The 27202-nt window shown below is 50.8% G+C and overlaps 1 protein-coding gene across 1 annotated transcript in view; it reads left to right on the top strand.

The window, feature by feature from the left end:
* NCKIPSD (NCK interacting protein with SH3 domain) overlaps positions 1-27202 on the top strand; it is a 54553-nt gene extending 27351 nt beyond the window's left edge. The window contains exons 4-13 of the mRNA XM_075432667.1: positions 368-455; positions 2648-3276; positions 11462-11632; positions 12822-12908; positions 14359-14497; positions 19882-19962; positions 21242-21370; positions 23138-23230; positions 24793-24965; positions 25537-27202. Of these exons, the coding sequence (XP_075288782.1) occupies positions 368-455; positions 2648-3276; positions 11462-11632; positions 12822-12908; positions 14359-14497; positions 19882-19962; positions 21242-21370; positions 23138-23230; positions 24793-24965; positions 25537-25740 (1794 nt within the window). The 3' untranslated portion in view covers positions 25741-27202. The remainder of the gene's footprint in view (positions 1-367; positions 456-2647; positions 3277-11461; positions 11633-12821; positions 12909-14358; positions 14498-19881; positions 19963-21241; positions 21371-23137; positions 23231-24792; positions 24966-25536) is intronic.

Below are 27202 nucleotides of genomic sequence, written 5' to 3'. Positions count from 1 at the left end.
TAAATACGCGCTCTGTTTGCAGCCTCTGTGGAGCTATTGAGAGTAATGTGGAGTCACGGTGAGTGTGTGGGATTGCGTTTGGAATAAAGGAGGAGTAAATGCTTGACAGGTCTACACAACGTGTGCGCTGTGTGCTGCTGAACACAGCAATTAAACAAGGGCTGCTTTGCCTGTCACAGGGAGGGGATGAAGCAGGCTTGAGTCCTGCTTTGTTCTTCTAGGAAGCCGCCTATTAATATCTGTCCTCCTGAGAAAACTTCCCCTAATGATGAGAGAGATGTAAGGACAAATCTACGCGCACACGCGAGAAAGAAGGAATGTCTCTATTGTCAACCTCCTTTGATTGCTCTGAAATCTTTCCTTATAGATCCCACCACAGCCCCGGCGTGCTGCTCCTATCACCCCCCCACCTCCAGAGAAACGCAAGAACGCGCAGATTGCTGCTCCCATTAAAAGTAAGGACAAACTGCTCTCCAGATCTTGGGCACGAAACGGACACTGGGCGACATAAGTCATGGTGCCTAGACACTTTTGCTTTATGCCTAGAAGGGCATCCTTATATATGTATCTCTATCTCCTAAATTCCTCTAGGTTTTATATCCTTTTTTTTTGTATATATCTGTGTAAATAGGGATCTCCTAAATTCATATAGGTTTTGATGCTAACAATCATGAGCTGGTGGCCAGTGCTCCTTCATGTCCTCTCTGATCCGGGAGGGCTTGGGCTGCCTGGCACCTGCAGATGGATGCCAGGCACAGCACCCTCCTGGTCCTCCGGTGCTGGTAGCCCTGGGAAATGTGGTGCTCTCCGGGGACCAAACTCTCTGCCTGCTCACGTGGCTGATCTTGCCAGCACACAACCTTGGTGATTTAAGATTCTCGTGGGTGTTTTTGTCCCCCATACACCATGGCCGTCTCCCACCAAGGCAAAGGGAGGTTTCCCTGGCAGTGCAGAGTGTGGTACTTCACCGGGGGAGCTCACTGGTAGCGCTTTTCGGACAAGGCCAAGTCTGCTTTTGCCTCTCGGTCTGTTGGGTACCTTCTTTGTACAGCACTTGGTTCAGATTTCCATAAAATTAGCGTCTGGTGTCTGTAAGGAGCAGAAATAATACCAGGGGCACGGCTAAGTCTATGCTGCCCACAGGCAGGGGAGCTGCTGGTTGTGAGCACTTCAGAGAAGAGCAGGACCATGGGGCCAAGGCAGGAGCTTCTCCATCTTCAGTATGGTTGGGCTGGCAGAGGCAGTGGTCATCCTGCTGAGTTGCTGTCAGCTTGCCCCAGCGCTCTCCTGTGCTGACGGTCATGCTGTGTGTGATGCAGCCCATTTCAAGCCCACTCGTGTCCTCTTGTGAGGAGCAGGTCAGAGCTGTTGACTTGCAGGTAGTTAATTGAAAGTTGAGGCTGGCACCATCTTATTTTAATGGTATTGAGCCATTTTTCACTGTGGTAGTGGGAATTCGCAAAGGTCAGCTTCCTTCAACTTATCTTGATTTAACAAGCATAGTGGGAGATACGATTTGTGAATGCTCCTTTGTGAGTAAGAGGAGGGAAAAAGAGGGATGCTGAACCCCCGTGGGAGTGAAGGGCCATGTTTTTCTGCCTAGCTTGTGCTTGCCTGGGGCTGGAGTGGTGGATGGAGTAGTGGAGGGCTCCCAGGACCAGCAGGGCCTGCAGAGGTACAGCAAAGGCATTTCACGTGTCTGTCCCGCTGGTCCTTCCTTTGGTGTGGGGGAAACGGCCTTTCCTGAGAGCCGGGCTCCCCGTGAGGTGCATCCTTCTCTTTCAGCACTAACACCAGCTGCCCTCGTGAAGCTCTAGGTGAAGGCAGCCCAGTGTTTGCCCAAGTAACTGTCTTCATGGTCAGGGAAGGACTTGAATGCATCCCTGCTCCCTAGAAAGGAATGGATAAGGTTTACCAAAATTATATACTAGAATAGGTTAAAGGAAAGAAAAATCTTAACATCTCTTTGCTTGTAGTGGGTTTTTTGCTTGGAAGGTGGGACAGCTACCACTGCTAGAGCTAGTCAAAACTAGAGGTGGGGGGAGAAATACAGCAGAGCGGATGACGTGGAGGCTTGTGAAAGCAGGATACGCTAGCAGGGCTACAGGGCTCATGACCGAGTGTTGAAGAGTGCTGAAAGGGAGAGCCTAGAAGTGTTGGCAGCCAAATGTTTCCTCCACTGTTGGTGCAATCCGTGGTGTGCAGTCAGCGAGGTTTGTGTGAGAGGGAGGTGCGGGCTGGCGTGTGAAGCCTTCGGTGTCTTGCAGTTCTCAGGCACCATCATTCAGAAGTGAGAGCTTAGATCCTGAACGCAGAGAAAGGCCCTCGCTAAGCCAGGGCAGAAGACTCTTCTGTCCCCTAGTCCTCTTCCCCCCTCCCTCTCTTCCCCTGCATAAAACACTAAGCCCTTTGAAGGGTATTCATCTCAATAGAGTAGTTTTCCCGGTTCCAAAGAGGTGATTGTGTGAGAATGCTCCAGAGAGAACTGGTACAATCCCCCTTTGAGATAAGTGAGGCAGGAAGAGGAGTTAAACTGCTCTGGTCGCATGCACAATGAGCCTTTTAATGGACTGCGCTGTAGCAATTTGGTTTTTTTCTTTTTTCCTTTGATGCTGTTGCTAAGGCATTTTTAATTGTTCCCTTTCAGACGCTGTTGAAATTATCCCTGGGTCAGCCTCTAGTGCCTCCTCTATAAGCACGACATCCCTGGATACCTTGTACACCGCTTCTTCTGCGTCGGAGACCGCTCTCCCGACGGCCACCTCCAGTCCTGCCAACACCCCACCCCCTGTCCCAAGCCGGAGCGTCCACACCACCATAACACGCAATCTGGACACCGGCTCGGTGGCCCACTCCCGCTACGGGACTTCCCCGAAGGACGGGGCCAGCAAATCTCCCCAGACCAAGAGGGCTGCCCCAGCACCGCCGGCTGAAGCGGGGGTCCAGAGGTCCCACACTGTGGATGGTGAGAAGGCTTCGCAGGTGAAAAAAGCTGCCCCAGTGGCCGCTGCAAGCCTGGATGCCTTCAGCTCCCTGTGCCTGGAGGATAAGAAGGTGGCTGCAGTGGATCCGGTGCCAGCAGAACCCAGTGGTCTGGTGGCGTCCGTGCCCAAGACGATAGGTGCCGAACTGATCGAGCTGGTGCGCAGGAACACCCACCTCAGCTACGAGCTGTCCCGCGTGGCCATCGGTGTGGTCATCGGCCACATCCAGACCTCCGTCCCAGCAACCAGCAGCATCATGGAGCAGATTCTCATCTCTGTGGTGGAGAGTAAGGTAATGTGCGTGGAGCTGGGCTGGGGGGCTGCTGCAAGCCACCTCCTGGCATCGGGCAGAAGGTGTTAGGAGCTCAACGAGCTCTCCTGGTGTTTGGGATAAGACGTGCAGTGAGACCCCAAAGGAAAGAGGTGAGGTGCTAGATGGGGGCAAGTGTCTAGCCAAGGGAGCCAGGGGTTTAAACCAGGTCTGAGTACTGGTAGCAGGGAAGTGGAAGACAGGTGAGTTCATTCCCCAAATGAGCTGCAGATGTAGGACATAACCTTGAGTTTGGAGCTGAGGGCGAGAGGCGAGACCAGCTGAGAGGGTCCTTGGTGCTGGGAAGCACTGGTGGGCTGTGGTGGAGGGGTGGGTGTCTCAGATGCGACTGTGGTTTGGGGAGAGGGTAATGAGGTGGTTGGCATTGAATTGAACCGCATGAACACATTAGGTGGGAGATGACAAGCTTCTGGGTCCTGGGGACAGTGCTGGTGACAAAGCAGTGGCGGGAATGGATGCAGCAGGACTTGAGGCACACTGAGAAAGCTCTGACATGAGTTGTTGACTGCTGATTGTGAAAGCTCATGGAGAACCATCGTGGCAGCATAAAATCGGAGAAAGAAATGAATAGTGACTTTTTAAAGAAGTATTTTCTGTTATGAACGAGAAAAATAGAAGCTGAGGAAAATGGAGCCTTCACAATAAGTGCTTCTGTATAGAAATCTTTTATAAAATAATGTATTGTAGAAACTTATTTTGTTCTACAGCACTGCATGTCCTCTGTGCAGATTCTGCATTCCTATCTATACTATAAATCTGCAGATTCTGGTCTCTTGACAGTGGAGCTGTCAAAACTTCTATATGTCTGGCCTGGTTTTTCATCAAAGCGATAAAAACTGCCTTTCTGTAGGTGCGAACCTGTCTATAACACATGCCTCAGCCCTGCTTTTTTTGAAGACCATGGAAGAGTAGGTTTTCAGCCGCTGGAGGAAGAGCATTATCTTGAGCTTGTTCTAAATAAACCTTATTCCAAATTAATCGTATATTCCTCCTTCCTGTACTGTAGACACACGAGAAGGGGAAATAAAAGCATGTTTTCTTGCAGCAGTCGATGAAATGGCAAAGTGCAGCTGGGCAGCCCTACGCTTTACTTGGAGGGATAATAAATTTCAGCTCCCACTTGGTGAATACAACCCAGAGGAGTACGCTTCATATAAGCGTCTAAGGTTGGAGTTCCATTGCTAATGGCAAGATTATAATGAACTGTTCAGAGGTATTTGAGTATGGAAAACTAATGACATTCAAATTTTACATCAAATTGTAATCTGGTGAGCTGTCTACACTGAATAGAGGGTCCCATATGCAATCATCAAGTCTCAGTTTGTGGCCATAACCCAGTGGTTAATTGCTTCCTACTTCAGTAACAATACCGTGTCAATGTGCAATCTAGATTCAGCGGAAAACATTTGCTTGAAACAGCTAAATTTCTGGCTCTGACTTGCACGCTAAGAAGTTCATTTTTCTGTTATTTGGACCTTGGGCAAGATTTGAATAATATTTTTATCTTTAATACCTATTCTTGGGATACAAGGGCTACAAGGATGGTGAGGGGACTGGAGCATCTCCCCTACGAGGAGAGGTTGAGGGAACTGGGCTTGTTCAGCCTGAAGAAGAGAAGGCTGCGAGGGGACCTTATAAATGCCTACAAATATCTGAAGGGTGGGTGTCAGGAGGATGGGGCCAAGCTCTTTTCAGTGGTGCCCAGTGACAGGACAAGGGGCAATGGGCACAAACTGAGGCACAGGAAGTTCCGTCTGAACATGAGGAAGAACTTCTTCCCTCTGAGGGTGACGGAGCACTGGAACAGGCTGCCCAGGGAGGTTGTGGAGTCTCCTTCTCTGGAGATATTCAAGACCCGCCTGGACGGGGTCCTCTGCGGCCTGCTGTAGGTGACCCTGCTTCGGCAGGGGGGTTGGACTAGATGACCCACAGAGGTCCCTTCCAACCCCTACTGTTCTGTGATTCTGTGGGATACAGTAAGCTTAATTCCACAGAAGTCATTTAATGCCAGGTTTCTGCAGAGGGGATTTGAAAACCTGAATTTCATGGCCATTGCTGTAGACCAGCCTGAAAAAGATGGGAAGAAATTCTGATGCTGGTGCAGGAACAAGTATGTGTCTATTCAGAACTGGTACGGTATCTGTCATTGAGAACATCTGCAGGACTTTAAAATGCCTGGTAGTGTATGGAGGCACAGCAGAAGGTCCTGTCCCATCTCGTAATGCCTCGTCATACCTATCATGAGCAGTACTGCTTTCAGAAGGAGAGCCTGGGTGGGCTTGCACAGTGGTCAGGTGTAAACGTTGTGGTTGTGGTGCATGTTGTTCCTCAGTGTCCTATGCAGAAGATGAAGCTCTGCTCGTGTGGGGCTTGGTCCCAGGTGAGGTTGTTCACCTGGTACAGAAGACCAGCTCTAACAGTTGAAAGGGCAGTGATGTGTAGTTGTGGGGTGGCTGTACTGCCGTAGCTTCGCTAGCATAGCTTAATGGTACAAGTTATTATTGTTGACTTTGTGTTGTTCATTGTATCAAATCATTCCAGTCTCGGGAGTTTCTGTGTAGAATTGTTGCTGAGTCATCAGTTCTAGGTCAAGGGGTTTTTTTATTTCTTCAATTTGTAACTTCTGAAATCCCTCTACACCCCAATCCACGCAAATATGTGGTTAATTCTTCTTTTGCATACTTTTCAAGGTTTTTCTTCCATCCCCTAAAACAGAGCGAGAGATCAGCTTTGATTTAAAGCCTTGGTCTGCTCATAGTAGATATGATACCTGCTTCAACCTTTTGCATCACATTCTTTAGTTAGTTATATCCTTTCTATTCCTATTCCATTCTTAATTTGAAGTCAGGTCACTCATTTACTGAATCAATTCCAGATCCATTACCTCGCTCCTATCCCCAGTGCCTTCTGCAGGTTGAATTGCGGTGGCACTTCCCTCTTACTTACCTTGCTGCTCCTCTGGCATGGAGTCTGCCCAGGCTTGTGCTTTCAAGGGGACAAAAGACTGTTCTGCTGGGACAGCATCATGCTCCTGCTTTTAGAGAGGTAACATAAGGCTATGCTGGGGGAACAGCAAAGACAAGAGGGTGTTGAGGTGCTCACACCCTAGGAAAGATGCTGCAGAGGTACCGTGCTACTTGGGGAAGCCTGATCTGCAGGAGCAAACATACTGAGTTGGCTTCCCTGTGTCAGGATGTGGCCTGGCCTTGGAAATGGCCCCTCTTCTTGTGCTTTAGCTGGTTCCTGATGCATGGCATGGTGACTAGGCAAGATGCGCAAAGGCAAATGAAACCTTTTTTCAAAGGCATTGCTGCAGTGACCATCTGAACTGGAGCTGGCTTTCATGAGAACTGGTTTGAAATTTGGCGGTATCTAAAGGTAATATAGATGCTGCCTGGTTTTCAAGCATCTAGAAAATCACTTAGATTAGTACGTGTTGGTGATACGTGATTGCCTTCAGCTCTGCTGAATTAGCTCCCATCTGAGAGGAGGGGGTAGGACTGTAGACATCTTGTCTAGGGCGGCCGATCTGAGGATTTATTAAACTGAGTGTGAGGCAAGCAAAATAGCCTAATACACACCTTGAGAGGGAGCGCTTAGAAATCACTTACCTGCTTTTTATTAAATTAGCGTTGCTGTGTTGCACTTGTGACTCGGACCCATGTCTGGCTGCCTTAAATTTAAGCTTGAAAGCTGCTGACAAAGGGTTGTGATTCGGGTTGGTCCTGCAGATCAGCCCAGGCTGCTGAGGGGGGCTGAACAGTGCTTGGATGTGTCGGGGATGGAGGAACAAGTTAGGAAGTTGGTGTGGGAGGTGACGTATTTCTGGAGGCGGTTTCCCTTGTAGTGCTGGGCTGAGACCTGCTCCCAGCTGCCCGTCACCAGCGCCTGTTGTCCCCAAAGAGCCCTGACAAACCTCGTGGTGAATGTGGCCGAGCTCCCTCTCCTGCCACTGAAGCCACGTGGGCTGCCTCTCGCGTGCAGTTCCCGTTCGCTCACTGATTTGGCGTTGCTTAGAGGAGAATTGCTTTTGACAAGACACAAATGCTGCTCAGCTCTTCGCTGCGGGAGCTTTGTCCCACTGCTCGCCTGGGACAATGGGGAGGTCGGCGGGGCGAGTGCTTTCAAGGCCGAGTCCTTTGGCCGGGCTGTTAGCGTGCCGGCATAGGGCTGCTCCTTGGTGAAATGCTGTAACAGAAGTGAGCCTGGAGGGTGGGAGGGATGCGTTAGTGCTGAGGCAAGTCCTTTGCTCACTAATTGCTAGAGGAGCCTTTACGAAGGTCTGTGCCGGAGCCTTCACACACAGCCATCTCAGTTCAGCTGTCGGTGGGCCACACGCATCCGGAGAGCTGCTGCTGAGTGCGTCTGCGGAGCAGAGGCGCCTTGGGCTGCAGGTGGCCAGGACGCCTGAAGAGACCTGACTGGAGCGTGGCTAACGTGGTGGCTGAAAGGCAAGTGGTCCTCTCCTGCCATGATGCCCTGCTCCGCGCGCGGTGGGCAGTGCCTCCCCGCAGAGCCGTCCTGCCCCGCCGCAGGGCTGCGCGTCCCCGGGGGGCCCAGCCCTGCAGAGCCTGGCTCGGCTCGAGTCAGGCCTCTGTCCCGCACCGTGTTTCATCTGGCCCAGCGGCTGCCGAGGAGTCTGGCAGTCTGAGCCCCGTGTCGAGAGCGGTGTTAGCTGCCTGGGTTTTGTGCATGGTGCTGTAGTGGGAACAGTTTACTGGCCAGAGGAGGGGGAATTCCTAGAGCAGCCCCCTTGAAATGTGTCTAAACACCTGCTGTCTGGTGTACCTGAGGTGGATCTGGGCTCATCTGGAGGGAAACTGCTGGTAGGTGTGTGTACCCACGGCACTGGTGATCCACCACGCTTGCTGGTGGGGTGGTGGGGAGGGGGGCGTGGGAAGAGGTGAGGAAGAGCTGGGATTGCGTGGTAGGCATGAGCACCTCTGAACAACGTGGGTGCGATGAGGTTCCCTAAATGGTTTTGGGCTGCACAGGAGGAACAAAATCCCTGCAGCAGTTTGTTCTGCTGGGCTGGGGGGAGGGAACTATGTAAAGCAGCGAGATAATACAAAGTGGCGTTGCTAGAAATACTGAAACCTCCTCCTGCTTATGGGCTCTCCAGCAGATTCCTGGAAACGGCCATGTGCCCAGGCTGCAGGTTGTAGAAGCTGTCAAGATGTTTAATAAGCAGAGACTTGACCCCGGTGGTGGGAGGGCTGTGAATGTTGCTGAGAGTGAATTGAGATGGCGCGCGCGCACACGCTGTAGTTACACCGGTTGGGTTGAAGGGCTTGTTAATGGATTGATCTCTTCCAAGTCCGTTAGGAGCTTGATGCTTGGTGGAGTCACAAGGGCTGCAGATGAAGGATTGGAGGGAGCAGATTAGTGATAAGAGGCTGAACAGAGTGGTCGTTAAAATGAGTCCTCATTAAAATGCTCATCCAAAAAAATGTCCCAGCAGTGGACTGAGGTAGGACCAGCCCTGCACTGCTCTGGTGAGGAGGATGTGAATAAGGTACATGAATGGAGAACCCTCTCCTGAGCAGCTGGAACACACGAGGACAGGCAGGTGACACTGCGGTGTTGTAGATCCTCTGAAAGAGAGGAGGAGATGGCAAGACCAAGCAAGTTTCTTAACGTATTTGCTTCTGTGGTGTATCATAATTCAGTGGCAGATTGTCTTGCATTTGTGTTCAGCTCCTGGAAGCTTCTGTCCTCCCTCACAGCTGGGTACCTCGTTTTCTGCTAGGCTGTCCCAGCTTCCCAAAATCTGAAGAGCGTACAGAGGCTTGTGTTAAAGCAGCGTGCTCCTTCCTTCGTTACATGCCTGACAAAAATTATGTAAAGATCAGCGACAAGAGCACTTTTTTATTATGTAATGGAAGCACTGAATTGAAATCGTAATTAGTTCATACCCCAAATACCCTGAAGCAAATTACTAGCAATTCTGTCTGTAATAAAGCAGGCGAGATGTTGCTGTTAAACCTGGAGTGGTTTTCCCAGCAAGGGCCGGAGGTGGAAGGTGCGCAGGAAGGGCGCCGCTCCCGCACTCGGCCGTCTGGCGTGCTGGTGTCGGGGGTGTGCGACTCCGTGTTTCGCGTCCATGTTGACACAAACAGGCTTGTGTCTCTGTGCAAAATCCTGCTCTGCTTGCGATGTGAGATCTGCTTAAAGGCTCGCTGCTGCCAGCCACACAGCCAGCCGGTTGGAAGGAGCCGCGCCAGGACGGGGCTACGTCTGCTCTAGGTTTCCAGGAGAAGACGCCGGTGCAGTAGCAGCGTGTCCTGGCTGGTAGCGGTAGAGGCCTTTTCGCACTGGATGATCGTGACTTATCACTGCATGCTGCAAGACAGCTTCATCCAAAAGTTGTTGAGGGTTTGGTCTCAGTGGGTGGGTTTTCCCTGTTCTTTGAATTTCTTAGCTCTGTTCTCTTCCACCTTGCTGATCTCCTGCTGTGCGTTGTCACTGCTGCCAAACCCTTGCGTATATAACTTAAGTTCTTCGGCAAATTACTCCTTACCTCTCTTAGTGGTGTGCCTGGGCTCGTCAACTGCAATCAGCCCGGTTCCATGTGCTGTCTTGCCTTCTTACCCTGCTTTCAGGAAACCGAGTGGTTCATACAAGATACTTAGGTCCTAGAGGCTTATCCTAAATCACAGAGCACAGCAGCTGTTGGGGCAGGTTAACTGCTGCCTGACTACTCCCCTCTTGCTCTCAAAGAAGAGGAGAAGTATAGGAAAAACAACTGAAGAGTGAAGCCTTCATGGCAAAGGTTATGTATGAGGTAGAAGTGGTGGGGATGCAGCTGGCGGCATTTGAGAGGAGCATGTGCAGCAAGATTTGCTGAGTTAGTCTGTGTCATAGCTATGAGCTTTAGAGCCGCTGTGAGCGGTGGTTGAGCTCTGCTGTTTGGAATAAAGCAGAACCAAAGCAGCCCAGTATGATTTGGTTCCTGTCCTTGCTGCAGAAGATGGCAGACCTAGTACTGAGCAGCTGGCCTGTCGAGTACCATGCAAGTGCTTGCTCCTGACTCAAGGGTTTAAGGAAAATCTGTCCCTTTCAGGCTGGAGGGAGGGGACAGTGAAGGGAGCATCTCCTTCCTGGAGGCAGTTGTGCAATGTGGTGCTTTGGTGTCCAGGACACATCATTTTACTGGGGGTGAGCCTGGAGCTGTGTTCCGCTGCTGCCTTGCAGTGGTCTTGGCTTGTGCTGGGTTGATTTGGCTTTCCCCGTTCTCAGGATGATTTTCAGAGCCTACAGCATGTCCTCTGAAGGGCTTCCGAACACCCACCTGATGCCCGCACCAAGAAGGAAACCAGTGCTTGATTTGTTTCGCGGAGGGGTAATGCAGTACCTTCAGGTGCAGCGAGGCTGGGTTGCCCCGTGCTCTTGGCGTGTGCTGGGCTGCTTTTGTGAAAGATGCAGCGTCGCTTGGCTGCCCTCTGGGAGGGGAGAAGGAGGGTTTAGCTGGCACTGAGCATAGTCCTCTGCCAAGCAGTTTGGGGTTTTCCTGTGAGTGTTACAAAATGTGTGGAGGGCTGTGGTCATCCTGAGTTGGCTTCATGGCCGAATTTCCTCTCTGCTAGGAAATCAGCATTCCCCTTTCTGCAGCGTTTGCCCTCCCCAGGGCAGGCAGGCAGCCAGGTGGTGTTCTGCAAACGCCCTCTGGTTTGCTGCGAAGAGTAGTGGGGAAGTTTGTGATGTGCCTGTGTGCTAAGAGGTTACAATTATGTGATCTAGGAGGGACTCCGGTCCAAGGTCCCGCAGCTTTGGAAACGTTGGCTTGCCTGGATCAGCCTTAGGTTACTAAATGCAATAATTGGGTTCTTTGACATCCTTAGAAGACAGCTAATGCTCCAGCAGGATGGCGGCAGCTTGGATTTAAAGACTTTCTGGCTGTGCACCAGTTCTGGCACCTATTTGAGTCATTCACTGCATTAGCTGTGCAGGGAAGGGAGGCAGGTAGAGCCTCCAAAAGTACGAGGGCTGAAATAACGCGTGTGTCTTAAACTTGCTGGTTTTTGCTGCCAGCTCTTGACTGAATGAGGTCAACTGCCAGTCCCGAGACAAAGATTAGAGGAAACAGGCACCCAAACAACAGCTAGCTGTCAGGACCCCACTAACCAGTGGTTTTGCTATTGTGCAGAATCTGAGTGCCGGGCTGCCCTCAGGACAGATCTGCCACGATGAGCAGCGGCTGGAGGTGATCTTCACAGATCTGGCCAGGCACAAGGACGATGCTCAGCAGCGCAGCTGGGCGCTCTATGAAGATGAGAACGTCATATGCTGCTACCTCGAGGAGCTGCTTCGTATCCTGGTGAGTAAATTTCTCTCTTTACAGGCAGAGCAGAGAGCCCTGGTGAAGTTCCTTTTTTCTGACCTCTTTCGCCCCTGTGTTGCCATCGGATCTGCAGTTTCACAGGGCATAGGTTTCTTGTGCATCCTTTACTGTCACTGTGAAGCCCTGCCCTCCTGCGTGGGTCTGCAGTACTCTTGAGCTGCCTTCCACTCCACCTTACAAAGCTGTTCTGATAAGAGTTATAGAGCCGTTTTTCATGGTAGCTGTGGTATTTACCTATCACAGGAGAATATAAACGCTCACCTGCAAAGAAACCCAACCTCCCACAGAAAACCTAGAAGTCTGCTGTGGAGGTTGTTGCACTCCTAGGCCTGTTTAAAACATCTTCTATTTAAAACATCCTCTGTGGTTGGAAAGCACCTGCAGGGTGAGGCCCATTAAATGCAAAGAAAATTCTTTGGTTACCTTGAAAGTGAGCTTTAAAGCTATTTTTATGAGAAAGTATAGTGTCTCACCACATCTGTGCATAGAGGAGAGGTACATCCCTGTAGCGAGCAGCAGTGGGAAATACTGTCCCAATGCTGTCGCTAGCACGTACAAGCCCATCTGTGTACGGGGAGCATGACGACATGGGAGCTGCCACTCAGCGCAGTGGCATGGTCTGTGTTACGGGTGCCAGTGTGAGGTTTGTTCTGGCACCTGTTCTGTGTTCCTCTCCAGTTCTGACATAAGCAGAACAGATACGGTTTTTTGCACAGTAAATGCCAATGTCTTTATTACTCAACATATGGCCTGCGCCGCCTCGCCGTGGGCCTGCAGGGCAAGGCAGAGGGGGATTTTGTGCAACAGTTTCCTCATAACTTAGGGGTGGGAGAGATGTACAACACTTCTCAGGATGGAAACGGTGCTGGAGGTGCCTGGTGTAACTGCGTGGTGCATCAAGGTGCTGCTCAGGTCATGGTTTTTTTAGAGGTTTTCAGCCCCAGACGTGCTGTATGGCAGAGATGTTTCTCAAGAATTCACTTTGCAGTATCTGCAGGGTGGCTGTTCTTGAGCTGTTTTTGTGCTCTGCCTTCAGTTTCTTTGTGAGATGGTTGTGCTGAGGCTACTGAGATCTGAAAGCAGCTGGCCTCCCTCGAGGTCCCCGCAGGAGGTACCTTGCTCCTTTGATGTGCCGCTGGGCTGACCTGTTCATTCCTGCTTCCAGACAGATGCAGACCCAGAAGTTTGCAAGAAAATGTGCAAGAAGAATGAGTTTGAATCCGTCCTGTCCCTTGTGGCGTATTATCAGATGGTAAGGTGGCAGAATGCATCGCATCTCTTTTTGAGATTTCCCTGAAGATGCAAAAGAGCAGGGTTGCTATGATGAATATATGTAAGATATTCCCCTGGACAGGGTAGTTCTGTGAACCAGGAGGAGTTGCAGCACCTCCCTTTTGCATGCTGGCTAACGTCAATGCTATGCGTGCAAGTTGTGTGGAAGAGCAGAGGATGCTGTAGGCTTCGAAGCAGTAGCTAGCACTGTGAAGGGTAAAGCTTGCTGCTTTTATTAGCTCCATTGAGGGACAGAATCAGCATCGCTACTGTCTAGAGGAAGGATTTCCGAGGATGCCTTGGGAAAGCTGACAGGCTGTGACTGCTCCTTTTATAATTGGACGCACTCCTGTGCATTGGTAAATAGCATTGCTTAGGAAAGTAGGTTGTGAGTAGAAGCCCTGGGAGTGAGGAAGGAAATCGGTATTCAGAGGAAGAAATGGAAGTTTTGCCTTCAATGCCTATGCGGTGTTGCTTTGCCCCTCTCCTTCCTGGAACGTGCTGCTGTAGGACTCAGTGGGAGTTGGAGACTTGTCCCCATCTTGTCCCTAATTCTCCAGCTACAGCACAGCAGGTCTTGTGGCATTTAGCTTTCATCTGGCACTTCTGTATCTGAACTCAGAGCTCAGCATCAGGGGGCTGTAGCGTATCTGAGAGTGGTGGGAAGGCAGGCTGGGCATAATGGAGCTTGCTGGCTTTCACTGCCTGCTCTTCGCTGACCAGGATGCCGAGGAGGCCTGGCCAGGTGGAGAACGGTTGGCTCTCCTGTCCTGGCTGCTGGTGTGCCTGGTGCCAGTGCTTGGCTCACTTCTGTCCTCTGAACCCTGGAGTTGTTAGCTGAGGCTGGAGTATGAAGGCTGCCCCAGCACCGGAGCTCCTGCATGGGAGCTGCAGGTTGAGTGTTGTCTTTGCTGGAATCCCTGCACGTCCCAAAACTTGCTGGTTATATACCCTCTGCTCCCAGCACAAACCCGACAGCCTCACAGTGGAGGAGCTGCTCCCATCCTGTTCATTAACCATCACATGCTGAAGAGGGTTTGCCTATATTCTGTTGTCAGGAAACTGCCTTCAGAGCAGCATTCGCAAAACCTCGGTGTGCTCAGAAAATCCTGGCTACCCAGCAAATTAAATCTGTTTGCTGGGGACGGGTATAGGTTGTTGATTTGTCTCATATTTAGTGGATGAAGAGGGGTGTTTCATATCTGAGCTCTGGCTGCCGCATGTGCCAACAACCTGTAGGCAGCCCAGGTGTAAACGTTATCGTAAAATGACTCCTGTGCTGATGTTAAAAGCTAGTAGAGCTTCTGGGTTCACTGTCACCCTGGGAGGGTCTGTGGCTTCCCAGCAGCAGGAGCTTCTAGCCAGTTATGTCTCTGCCTTAGTCAGCCATCATCCGGGACATCGTTTCTTCTAATAAATTGTTTTTGCAGGAACACAGGGTGCCGTTACGGCTGCTGCTGTTGAAGTGCTTTGGAGCCATGTGCAACTTGGATGCTGCAGTCATCTCAACGCTTGTAAACTCTGTGCTGCCGATGGAGCTGGCCCGGGACATGCAGACTCACACACAAGGTGAGCCAAAGCTGCTGTACCCAGGTCCCCAGGAACGTGTCTCTCCATTAGATGATTTACAGCAGCACTGGTGGCCTGGCTGCTCGACATGCCCAGTGCTCTCGGGAGAATGGTGTCTGGTTTTAAAGTTATTCGGGTTATTACAGCTCCAAGTGGAGAATGCATGGGAGGGGACGTTTCAGTCCAATGGTGCAAGGCTCTCTAGTTCTTGAACATGCCATTAATGATCTGCATCACTTCTTGTAGATGTCTTGAAGCATATTTTGAGCTCTTCCAGTTTTGTTTCATGATGCTGACAATAGACACCTGCAGATCTCAAGGAAGATCTCTGCAGCTTCTTACAGGCAGTTTTTCTCAGCACTCTACACCAGATCTTTGCAGTGTTTCTGGCTGGTGGATGAGATGTAGGCTGGTTAAAGGGAAGGACCTTCTCTCAGCCGTTGTACCAAGGGAGGTGGTAGTGCTGTTAACAAAGTTGCAGTCCTGATCCTCTGCAGGATAGTGCCACAGCCTGCTTTCCCCAGCTCTTTGCTTTCCATACCCAGGCTTGCCCTCACGTTCCTTCTAGTTCTCCTGCTCTCTTTGTTAGGATAACCTGTCCCTGCTATCAACAGGAATGTCATTCCTGCCCTTGGAGCACCATGTGCTCAAAAGCTCGGAGGTGGTGGTGTAGTCAGATTTTGCTAACATTATCCATCAGAGCTCCGGAGACCCCTCCCAGTGTCCTTTATCTCGCAGCAGCCAGGAGCAGATGCCGAGAAAGAGCCTAAGAACGAGGTGAACATGTAGTAATGCTCTGCTGACGTTACCTTCCAGCTCCTCACGCATGCCTGGCCCTAGGTGGTCACAGCTTTGCTCCCCACTTTGAAGTCAGCCTGTAGGCCATCAGTGCTGGCAGTGGCATATACTACTTTTTCCCTTAAAGGGATATTGAAAATCCATTGTTTTGTGCTAATCATGACCCACAATTAAAGTAGCTGTTGAGTGACCATGTGGATCAAATCTGAAGAGTCTCAGTGTCCAGAGCCTTGCTGTCCTCATTGCAGTCCGTAGCCTGTTGGTTTGCTACGGGTGTCCTGGAGCTGTGGAGAGGTAGAATTTGGTGATGAGACTGTGTAGGAATTGACAAGTCTGCGCAGAACAGGCACCATCACATCCATTTCATGTGAGCCAAGTAAATGTCCAAGATGACCACCTTGGATGTGCATAATAAACATCTCTGTCCCCAGCATCCCACCACAGACTGTGCTAACGCAGCGCTGGTGGACAGGAGTAACGGGGCCAATCTGGTATCTGGAAAGGGGTATGAGAGGTGAAAATCAAGCCTGTTGCAGAAGGCTTTGTGCTTGTCTTTGCTTAGATGCTTTGAAGTGCAGACGTGTCAAAGGTGGGGAGTGTCTGAGAAACAGTGTTTCAGCTCGGGGCAGGGCAAAGCACTGGTGGTGTCATGCAGGACTTGAGATCATTTCACCGGTGTTGGCTATGCTTTCTCTTTGTGTTACTACTGCTTATCAATTCTGCACAGTGAACTTGCCACACTGTTGATGTTTTAGCTGGTTATGCATGAGAAGCTTCTTCTCTAGGCTGAGGTTTTGCTGCCCAGGAAGCAATTAATACTTGGTTATGGGACTATGACTGTGCTTCTGTGGCAACATTACTCCTGATTTTGTGCTGCCAAAAATAAACTTTGTCGTCCATCCATCACTAATTCATAAAGACTGTCTCCAGGTGAGCAGCTTCTGCACCATGCCCGGACAGACTTCAGTCTCCTGCTCTGTTCCCCAGGCTGCCTTTGTGCAGGCAGGGCAGGCTGGTCACCCTCATTACTCCTTGCCTGGCCGCAGCGTTGCTGCCCAGGGCATTTTGCTGGGGCTGCGACACCCCAGATAGCACAGCTAACTCAGCCTCTTGAGATGATGGAGCATCAAGCTCGGACCTAGGTGACTTCTGCATGCCTTGGCTGATCTCCACATGGCACTTCTGGTTGAAGCAGGCCTATCTCCCAGCAAGTGTTACCTCTGCTTTGGGACCTAAACAGCATTGCAGTGAAAGGGAGTGAAGAGTGGCTCTGCTACAGACTCCAAACTGCCAACCTGCAGCTCTGCAGCATCTCTGCTTTCCCTAACTTCATCTCAAGGTGAGGGTTTTTTGTCCATCCTTGCTGCAATACATAGGCAGTACAGTCAAAGGGGGAAAAGCTGCTCTTCCTTTGCTGGCAAGACCGCTTTGATTACTGGAGCCTCCCAAATTGGTGTCCTGATCCTGTGCTGCTTTCCTTGTGCTACGCTTATGGTGGGCGCCTGCGCAGATGTCGTCTGTGCGGCATTCAGCCCTCTTGGCCTTCACAGCAGGGCTGCAGAGAAGTAACCATCCTTGATCCAAGCAAGTCTGTCCTTCAGAGGTGTTTTAGGGCATTAGTAGTTCCGTCCTGCCATGCTGGTGCTTACTGCTCCATATCCTGCCAGCAAATGGCAAGCGGTACCTTGTGTGAAAATGTGACCTTGAATCCTAGAATGACTTGAGCTTATTTTGGTACTAAAAACTGGGGAATAGCAGCTGATCCGCAGCATACTGTGGAATAGCTAATCCCTTCTGCGGATGGCAGGGGCCAGAGCAATCAGTGCCAGCAGTAAACGACTGGGGAGCGTTGAACTGGCAGCAGCAGCTCTGTGGGATCCCTCCTGGCTTGTTACTGAAGAGCAGCCGAGGCAGAAGCTCTGTGCGTGGATGCTGGGTGCCTTTGATGAGAAGGCACTTTACCCTGGGGCTGGTGCAGACGTGCTGGCTGCTGGCCAGTTCTTCTGCCAGATGCTTGGGTCTTACTGCTTCTGGACAGCCACTCCCCTCGGCTGCAGCTGGCCTGCACATCTACCAGTGTTAGAAGAGCTTATAATAAGCCACAGTGAGGCAGAATTAGCCAGAACAATTCCAAAGAAAACAGACAGGGATAATCCGGTCTGTAATCATGACTTTCTTCCTTGTTGCACCTCAGTGTACATGTGAGTAAGCTGTCGGGCTCTTTTCACTTCAGTTGTGGACCGTTGTGTCTGCTTCCAGTGCCCGGATGTTGCACTGCTGTGTTCAGAGGTTGGAAGCAAGGTGTTCAAAGGCCTCTGAGAAATACCTTTGATACGTAATAGCAGCTTTCTTACCAGCACCTCAGCAGGCTGCAGAAATGCAGGTTGGTGGGCAAACAGCCGCCTCTCTCCTGCCCTTCACGACAACTTGTGATGCTTATCAGTCTGTCATCAGCAGAGTCCCTCTGCCTCAGGAGAGTTGCGTTAATGCTATTTACTGTCTTGCAGCCACTGGTACTGCTCTGGAAGGAAACGTTGCTTTGACTGGCAATTACTTTGTTTTTCAGTGTGGTGAATCTTGGATGAGTCTTGCTGCAGCTGGGGCACTCCAAAAACTTGTAGAGTCTGTGCTGAACAAGTACACCGGGTTAATCTGGATTTGTCCTGAGTTCAGCTTTCTGACTGGTTTTGGCATCCTTAGGCAAATACGACAGGATTTGCCACCTAGTAGTGGAGTCTGCTGTCAGCCAAGATGAATGGACATCAGTTCATGGCAGATGGGCCAAGGATGTGTAAAGCTACCCTCCCTTGTCCCATCTCTAATTAGTCTCTTCCTCCATATTTGCTACAACCACATGCTTATCATTGGCTTCTGGTTCTCAGATCGTTATTTCATTGTTCCTGACGTGATGAGAGAAAATGTTTTATTCGTGAAAGCTTTACTAGGAGCATGGGAACAGCAGATCCCTATGTCTACCTACCGCAGAATCCTGCCTCTGATACCCAGCTCCTGAAGCCACGGATATAAAAATGAAGCAGTGTGTCAGATTCTTTTTCTGCTACAGTGAGCTTTGGCATCACTTACACTCATAGCTGAGAGCTGCTTACATAAGTATGAATTACATTTAAGTCAGTGAATATCCTCCGTCTCTGTTTACCAAGAGTAACAGGAGTTTCCAGCTTTCCTTTGCTACCACATAGTATAGAGTGCTCTCCTACAGACTCTTAATCTTGTTAATGCTGTAGTATCTCTGGTTAAGCCCCCAATGATCTATTTTCACTCAATGTATTGCTGTTTGAAAACTCAGACATCTCGTGGAGCTCTGACAAAGTCTACATGTTCTTTGTTTATAGAGCTGACTTTCCAGGGACACGAGGCTGGAATGATTTGCTAGCGTTTTTTTCTCCCGTGCTAACAGTAAATCTGAGAGCTGCCAAGTGTTGCAAGTCCTTTGGCTAAGTCCAGGAGTATGTGGTGACAGTGAAGGCATCAGCCTGTGCAGTCAAAACCAAACTGCAGGGTGCAGGTGCTTGGAGATGGATTGATTTGTGCATAGAGAAGTGAAATGTGTTAAAGGGTTTGGAGGGGGGACTGGAACCAGCGCATGTCGTGCAGGGAAGCAGTACTGTTGGGAGAAGCATCATACGTTGAAGGGATTTTTTCCTTCTCTAATAAAAAGTACCTTTGGTCAGTTTTTTATAAATACACCCTCAGTTTCCTTGTAACCAGTGCCCCTAGGCTGTTTGTGGCAGATATAGCTGAACTTTAGTTAGCCAGTATGTGTGGTAACCTACTTTATAAAAATAATACTGCTTTTCCTACCATCTTCAGACTTGTTGAACTTAATGGAGGCTACATTTGATGATGATACAGATCCTATTCCATGGCTTTTTTTTCTTCTGCAAATATCATTTGAGGTGTATCCATTAATTAAAATTAAGGAAAGGCACCGGCTGTGGTTCTCTGGAGCATTCGGGTATAGCTGCTGCCAGGGAAAATTGTGGTGGACTGGCAGGCTGTGGGACATCAATGCTGGAGACACGTGTGGCCGGGGAGGTGGGCAAATGCACAGCCTGAGTCACGAGCAGGGATCTGGTCTCCCCAGAGACCTTTTGTACCTCCAGGCAGAGCTGAGGTAGCGAAAGTAGAGCAGTGCGGAGACGGTAACAAGCAGCATAGCTGTCCGGGGGTGGTGTTGGTTGGAACAGGCGGCATTTCAAGGTGGCCAGATGGATGCTTTTTCTGGGTTCAGTAGTTGCATAACTATGGGATGTGTCCTGGGACTGTGCAGGGGAGGTTTTTAATTATTCAGATCAAGTTTGCCCAGATCCTCTTAAGCGTAGGGGAAAAAGATTGAGAATTCTTGCCATGATTATTTTTAAATTGCTTTGGAAATGCATGGCACAGAAGGCGTGTGGTGTGCTTAAACAGGGGGAAAAACACCCTTATAGCTCAATAAAACCAGGAACAAGGAGCAGTCTAATCGGTGTTAAATGTCTGTATGAAATGTATGACTTCCCAGCTGCAGCTCGGGAACAGTGTCCCACATCCTCAGAAGAACTAATGGCAGGACCTTTGTCTTGCAGATCATCAAAAGATGTGCTACTCTGCACTGGTGCTGGCAATGATGTTCTCCATGGGGGAGCCCCTGCCGTATCATCACTATGGTAAGAGTAGCTTCTGCTTATGGCTTGGCAGGGTAGCAGAGCTGGTGGTGGGACATCTGGGGCATGCCAGCAGACACAGGGAAGGGACCTTTCGTGGTGGCCAAGGTGGGGAAAGCCCAGCATGAGCAGGGCAAGAGCAGGGTCTGCTCTTTATCAGTAGAGCCTGGCTGCTGAAACACTGGGCTGAGATGCCAGATTTCCAGGGAGAGCAGTGCAGATCGGGATTAGGGCAGTGGAGGACTGATGCCATGCTGCAGAAGAGGTGGATTTGCCCGTCACTAAGCCACGTTTTGTTTTACCACTGCCCTGTGTGAAAGCAGGCACCTCTTGTCTCGGAGATGCTCTGTCTGCAGAGGAGGCTGAGAGCCTGGATCACTCCGTGAACGCCCACTAAAGCTGTCAGCTGCATGATGTGGCCTTTTCCTGCTCTCCCTTCGAACAGGATGGTGCAGCCCTGTGTGTTGTAAGCTCTTAGGGAAAGCAGAGATGATTAAGGGTACTGTAGTCAATTAAAAAGTACAAATGTGCCAGATCTGTCTGTTTTATCCTCTGTCCTTTCATTCCAGTCTTCATCCTGGAAAGCCCTGCCTGCCTGCTTCTTCCCCAGGCCCTGTGGTGTTCCCCCTACCTGGGAAACTCTGGGCTCAGTTTTCCTAGAAATGCAGTAGAGATTTTTATAAGCAACTCCTCGGCACCTTCACCTTAACACCCCGGTAAACACATACAGGATCTAGGTTGCTGCAGTAGAGACTGTGGAATGAGACTCCACACCTCCTGCTTTTCTCTCTTTGTGTAACCCTGGCAATTATTTCCTGCAGGTGGACTTATTTGCTTGAGCTCCTGAGCTCTTCTAATAGGTAAATTGAAAAATGGGTTATTACTAATGATCTGGATGATTACTTTTTTTTTAAATAGATGGATTAAACCAGTGGTGAAGAGCACAAATCTCTTCCTACTTGAGGCCTTCATTGGTGGCAGTGATGCTGCAACAGCAACTAGAGCAGGATTTGGTGTTTTGTTTACTCTAAAAAATTGCAAGTGGGGGACCAACTTTCAGTGTTCGTTTGCACTGTGGAATGTTCTGAGCCACTTCTCTTGCACACAGGCACTTCAGGGGTCTGTCTAGTCCACTTGCAGGGTTGTTAATTCCCTGAAGGCTGACACTGGCACTCCGCTAATGGTTTTTAAGGATAAAAGCACAGAGAAGTGGCTTGTGTGGTCCCTTGTTGCTTGGTTTATTTTCACTGTGCTGTAAGTGCCCCTCTTTCTCCTTGCGCAGAACATCTCAACTCTCAGTTTGTGCAGTTCCTGCTGGATGTGATTGAGGATGGTCTGCCCTCGGACGCCACCGACCAGCTGCCTGACTTATTTGTCAACGTCCTTCTGGCCTTCAATCTCCACATTCCAGGTCAGTTTGGTGCTGCTCTGCCTTGGCAGGATTTCAGTGGTCTGGAGTGAGGCGTGAGCAATGGGGAGGGAGAATCTCGCTGGGCCTTCATGGTGCTGTGATACCCTCTGCAGCTCCCCTAGCCTCCGGCAATACACTGTGTTTAAACACTGCGCAAAAACCTGGAGGAAGAAACAGTCTAAGCAGCCATGTCCAACCAGCTGACCCTCTGGGGCACAGCAGCTCTGTGAAGCCCAGCAGATTTCTCTCTGTACTTCCACACCGCCTGGGTCAAAGCAGTTGCTGGGCTGCACTTGCAGAACGTGAGTGGGGTTCTCCAGTGCTGGCCTGAGCTGCGTTCGCTCTGAGTGCCCTCAGTCTCTGTCCTCCCTCCCCTGCTGAGCTCCACCAGAGCAGACAGCATGTCTGGTCCCTAGAGAATCACAGAATCACAGAATAATAGGGGTTGGAAGGGACCTCTGTGGGTCATCTAGTCCAACTCACTGCCTGTGAGTTTTGAAGCCTGTTGTTGGAAGATTGGAGAGTAGTTCCAGGTCCTGCTAAGAAAGGCCACTCCTTATCCCAAAATCTCCTGTTGCTCCAATTGTCTGTAGTTAATTCCTTGCTCGTGTTCTGCTTCATGGCTTTATTCTTGGCTTCGTGGAGAGAGAGGAGGATAAAGCAGCAAGGACGTGTCCAGTAATTTACCTGTTATTTTGAGTTGTGCTTCATTAACATTTATGTGAAAGTTTCTAATTTCATGTGAAAGGTGACTGCATAAAGACTGATTAAGTATGGTCTCTGCTGCTTTCGTTCATTACCCCTTCTCATGCCTACCCATATAGTTTCTGGCTGCAGTAATTAGGCAATAATGCATGATGGGCTGTGTGTTTCTGGGGGATTATTGCCCACCGGGGGTGTAGCCGAGAGCAGTGACTTGTTCTCTGATGCTAAGAACATGTTAAATGATGTTCAGGTTGCTTATTAGTGGATTGAATTTTTATTCCTCTGTCTGAAAGATTCATCGTACAGTTCAGTGGTGCAGCATTAATTCAAAAAACTGTCCTAAAAGCATATTATATCGATGCCCTTCAATGTAAAGATCCTAAAGCGCTTTTCAGCCTGTGAGATATTATAGGGTTGCCAGCCCTGTGCCACAGAAGTAGCCACACTGTGCTGTTCGGATGCTTTGGAGTGTGCACACTCACACACGTGCACAAGGTCTGCTAGGGTCAACATATTTTAGCGACGACAGATCACCCCCAAAGCAGGCTAGGAGACACTTCCTAGAAGTCTTCAGCCCCTATCCTTGCACAGCCCAGAGCCGAGTGCTGGGAAGAACTTTTTCCTTCTGACATGGCACCTGGTCATCCCTTCGTATGAGCCCTTGCAAGGCAATGAATTCCAGCTAGGCACTGCTGGCACGAACTATGAAGATACCAGAGAGTGGAGCCGTTGGCTTCAGAGGGTTGGGAGCAGAGGTAATGTTTGACAACACAAAGCCTTTGCAAGGTGTTTGGGCTGGCAGGACTGGAGCCCACATGTGAATCAGATGCTTGTAGTAAGCACAAAGTCCTAAGTGTTTCATGCGTTGTTTCTGCATTTATTTCACTGTCCCTCTCCCTGCCCACCCACTCTGGGGCTGAAACTTCTCATAGCCCTGACAGACTGTGGTTCCCCAAAGCTCCCCAGAGCACTTGTGCAAAATAGGAGCCCTCCACTATTTTTTTTTTTATTACCGTGGTCTTCAGGAAACAAAGGGATGTGCTGAACAGGTTTCTTCCTTAGTTCCAGAACACAGTGTGATCATGACTACAATAAGCAAGCACTCAAATGTCAAGACTTTCACAGAAAAGCTGCTGCTGCTGCTGAACAGAGGAGGTAAGTGTTTGCGGCACTGTTAGGTGCCTGGCAGGGGGTGCAGCTAATGGTGGCTCGGTGAGATGAGCCCGGTGCTCGTTAAGAGGTGGGATGTGTCGGGGTGGGATCTGTCGGGGATGCGGGCAGCTGAGGAGCTGTTGGCTCAGGCAGGATGTGTAGCTTCCTGGTGCGTTGGTGAGGGTGACAGGCTGCATTGCTGGGGATGGAGCTGCACGGAGAATAAAGTGGTGTTGATGGCGTCTAGGAAGAGAGGAGAGGCCGCTGGGCTGCCATTTCCATGTACTTCTGGGTCGGATCAGCCCCAGGTCGCGGCGTGGCCGAGTGCAATGTAGGCAAGCTCTTCTCTGGGAGGAATGCTGGTCCTTGTGTCCTTGGACAGACAAGGCACCATCAGCGCTGGCACACAAACCTCAGCCTGTGCTGGCAATCATCTGCCCCGGGGGACGGATCCGGAGGGAGGTCTTGCCTTCCGAAATGCTGCTTAGAGTGGAACTTCCCATTTCAGCCTCGCAGGCAGAGAGTTAGCTTTGTCTGCTCCAGGTGTAGAGTGAAATCCACTGTACGTGTAGAGCTTTTGCAAAGCAGATTGCTAGAAAGCTGGAGATCTCCGCAGGAAGAGCAGTGCCAGATATGTCTGCCTGAGCTGCGTGCCACTATTGTGCTTTCTAATACCTTCTGGAGCACGGGGGCTTTGCTGCCTGAGATTCATTTTGTTGATTTGCTGGTAAATAACTCATCCTGTGATGCTTGCAGCTCATCTTACTCCGGCTTTAGTTCTCTTTGGAGTTGCAAATCACTGTCTCCACACTGTATCAGTTTGAGGGCAGCCGGCATCTCAGTGTTCTTCTGTCTGGCCTCCTCCCAAAGCCTTTGTTTAGCCCTTTCCCTGCCAGATTCCCTGCAGGGATCACCTTACTGTGAGGGGCTGGGGGAAGAAAGAGGGGGGGCCACAACATAATGAAGATACTTCTTTTTTTGCCTGCCTTCCTGACAATTGCTGAGGGGGGCTGCAGTGTCCCGGAGCCCCTCTTGGGGTCTGCAGGGACGTGTTTTGGAAGAAAACAGAATGTGGTGGCCTATTTAAAGTTAGAAGTGTTTCTTTTCTTGCTTCTGGGATGGTACTAGCCTGGTCTCCTTGGTGAAAGCTTGTTTCTGGTACAGGTTCTGAAGGACTTTTCAGAGGGGTCATTAGACCAGACTTTATAAACCAGGGAAAAAATGAGAGGTAGCTGTTGAGCAAAAAGGGGGGGCACTGAGAGGCATTGTGCTAATGAGCTCTCACCTGGCATGGTAGGTGAAACATAAACAATGATTAATGCTAATGCTAATGAGTTTGGTCTCGGCTTGGTACCCTGCAGAGCTGCCATCCTGACTGCGCAGCTTTGTGCAAGGGGCTGAGGTCTGCGGGCACAAAGGCTCGCCGCAGGCAGGGAGCGGGTGGCCGAGGCCAGGGGCAGCCTCCGCTCAAAGCCTGCAGGCCTGACGACGGGCTGAGCGCTGGAGGTGGAGGAGCAGGGCAGCGGGGAGCGTGTGGCTTAGCACAGTCTCTCTGCCTCCCCCAGATGATCCAGTTTGTATCTTCAAGCACCAGCCTCAGCCACCGCACTCAGTGCTGAAGTTTCTGCAGGACGTCTTTGCCAGCAAGGATACGGCCAGCATCTTCTACCACACGGACATGATGGTCCTGATAGACATCCTGGTGCGACAGATTGCTGATCTCTCCCCAGGAGACAAGGTGCTCGCAGTAACCCATAGGCACTGGGGAAGGGAGCACAGTCCCAAAACAATGGTGTTTCTCCTGGACCTCCGAGAGGCCTGCTGGTGCAGGCAGGAGTGGAGTCCTGGGGTGGAAACAACATTTTTGGGTGCTCAGATCAACCCTGGGGGCTGAGGAGGAAGCGGGGATTTATCCTGCCCAGCACACAGCAGTAGAAGGGCACATTTGAAGAAAGATCTGCCAGGCTTCTTGTGGTCTGCACCGTTCTGTCCAGGGACCTCTGGGAACAGGGACCCTCTGTGAGTAGCAGAGGAGGGATCTCTCTGTTTTGGTATTGCAAGAGGCAGGGGATGTGCACATGTTTGAGAGCGGGTGGAGAGCAGCACTGGGTTGCTGTGGGAAAAGCCGAATTTTCCGTAGCTGCTAATGAGCCTTAAGGAAAAGCAGGTGCCTCTGGAGTCGTGCTCTGGCTGGTGGTGCAGCAGCAGCTGTTCCTGCGCTCATGCTGTAATGGAGGCTGGCATGCTTGTTTATCTCATTTTAAATCTTTCATTGTGCTCTGTGTTTTGTCTCCCCTCCCACTTGGCAGCTGAGGATGGAGTATCTGTCTCTGATGCACGCCATCATCCGCTCCACGCCCTATCTGCAGCACCAGCACCGCCTCTCCGACCTGCAGGGCATCCTGCAGCGCATCCTGGGCGAGGAGGAGGAGAGCCAGCAGTGCCAGATGGACAAACTGATCATCTTGGAGATTTATAAGGAGTTCCCAGAAATCTCTCCCGGTACCAGCTAACCGCCCCTCAGCTTGGACTGGAGTTTGAACCACTTGGATCGATGATGTCTCCTATTGACACTTTCTCCCCATTCCCTCCCAGTACAGCTCATACCTTATACCCCTCCACGCGAGGCCTAAGGCTGGGACAGCCTTCACCGGCCCTTCAGAGACGCCAGCAGCAGGCAGGGCGTGCGGTGCCCGGGGGTGGTCGGAGTGGGGTGGGCGCTGGCGTGGTTTGCCTGCCGGCCTCGGGCGGGAGGTACCTGGGCAGCTGGTGTTAGCGGGAAGGGCAGAGAGCTTGCGGGGGACTTGGCAGCCAGGGCAGGGGCTGCGGTTCGCTGCGCTGGTGTCCCGAGGTCTCGAAGAGAAAGGCCTTTGCCTTAGAGTACCACTACTTGTCCATGTGCATCTCTCCCTGCAGTGACCAAGTGGAGTCTGCTGGTGCTTGGAAGAAGCTTTCGTAACATCTGTTCTGTTTTCTGCTGCTAGTGCCACTGTGCTGCAGCCCTGCCAAGGGGGGGTAGCTCGCTCGCAGTCCAACGCCTCGTCTAGTGAGCCTTTCACTCCCTCCTGGCCCTCAGCTTTGCCTCTGGGTAGCAGCCCACCTAGGGTCATAGAGGTCTTACCCCAGCAGCTGCTTTTTTCAATCTGCTTTCTATAGTGACGTTTCAATCTGAATTTCTTGCACACTGTGGCAGCCTAGAAGTAACAACCCCATGAGTGACACTGCCCTTAGGAAGCCTTTGGCCCGGACACAGCGCAAAGAAGTGTCCTGCCAAGCGAGAGCTGCCGCTTTCCGCCTCTCGCAGCGCTGCCCCGGGGCCCCGAGCAGAGGGGCTGTGCGTGGGCAGGCGCGCTCTGTTCGTGAAGCGTGTGGATTTCTTGCCTTGAGCTTCATAGTAGCTCTGCCTCGCTGCCCTCCCTCTCCACGTGGCAGCACTCAAGGCAGCGTGAGCCTGGTGTCCAGTAGCTGTTTGTGACTATGCACGAGTGTGGGGAACCCTTATTTATATTTCCTCTAGGTTTCTAGCAAACGGGATTAACCTGCTGCCCTGTTACAGACAGTCACACACGCTAACGTGGGTCTCTTAGATATTCTTGTGTGCAGTCTGGTCGCTCCCTGTCCCCAGCTCTTCCTTTGCAGTATCCAGTGTAGGAGCTATTGGGAAGTGGAACTGGAAACACTGGGCACTGTATTTTGGGTTTGTTTTTTTTCCCCTAGCTTGGGGCGATGACAGAGTCCTGCTCTGCAGGCCTGGCCTCTGGGCACTGGGGCAGTGCTGCTCAGGAGGGGGTTGGCGTGGCAGCCAAGGGGAGCGAGGACCTCCTGAAGTCAGCCTGAGAATGCCCAAGCTTAATAACCACCCTCGTAGAGAAACCTATTTTTCCCCTGTAAAAATGTATGAATGTCAAAAGGGATCCTGTATTTTCTTAAACACTAAGTGTAACATGCAGAGGAATAAAAATGTCTTAAACTGGA

The sequence above is a fragment of the Opisthocomus hoazin genome, chromosome 11 (genome assembly GCF_030867145.1).
Source record: "Opisthocomus hoazin isolate bOpiHoa1 chromosome 11, bOpiHoa1.hap1, whole genome shotgun sequence".
NCBI classification, from domain to species: Eukaryota; Metazoa; Chordata; class Aves; order Opisthocomiformes; family Opisthocomidae; genus Opisthocomus; species Opisthocomus hoazin.
This window is presented reverse-complemented; position numbering and strand designations above follow the sequence as displayed.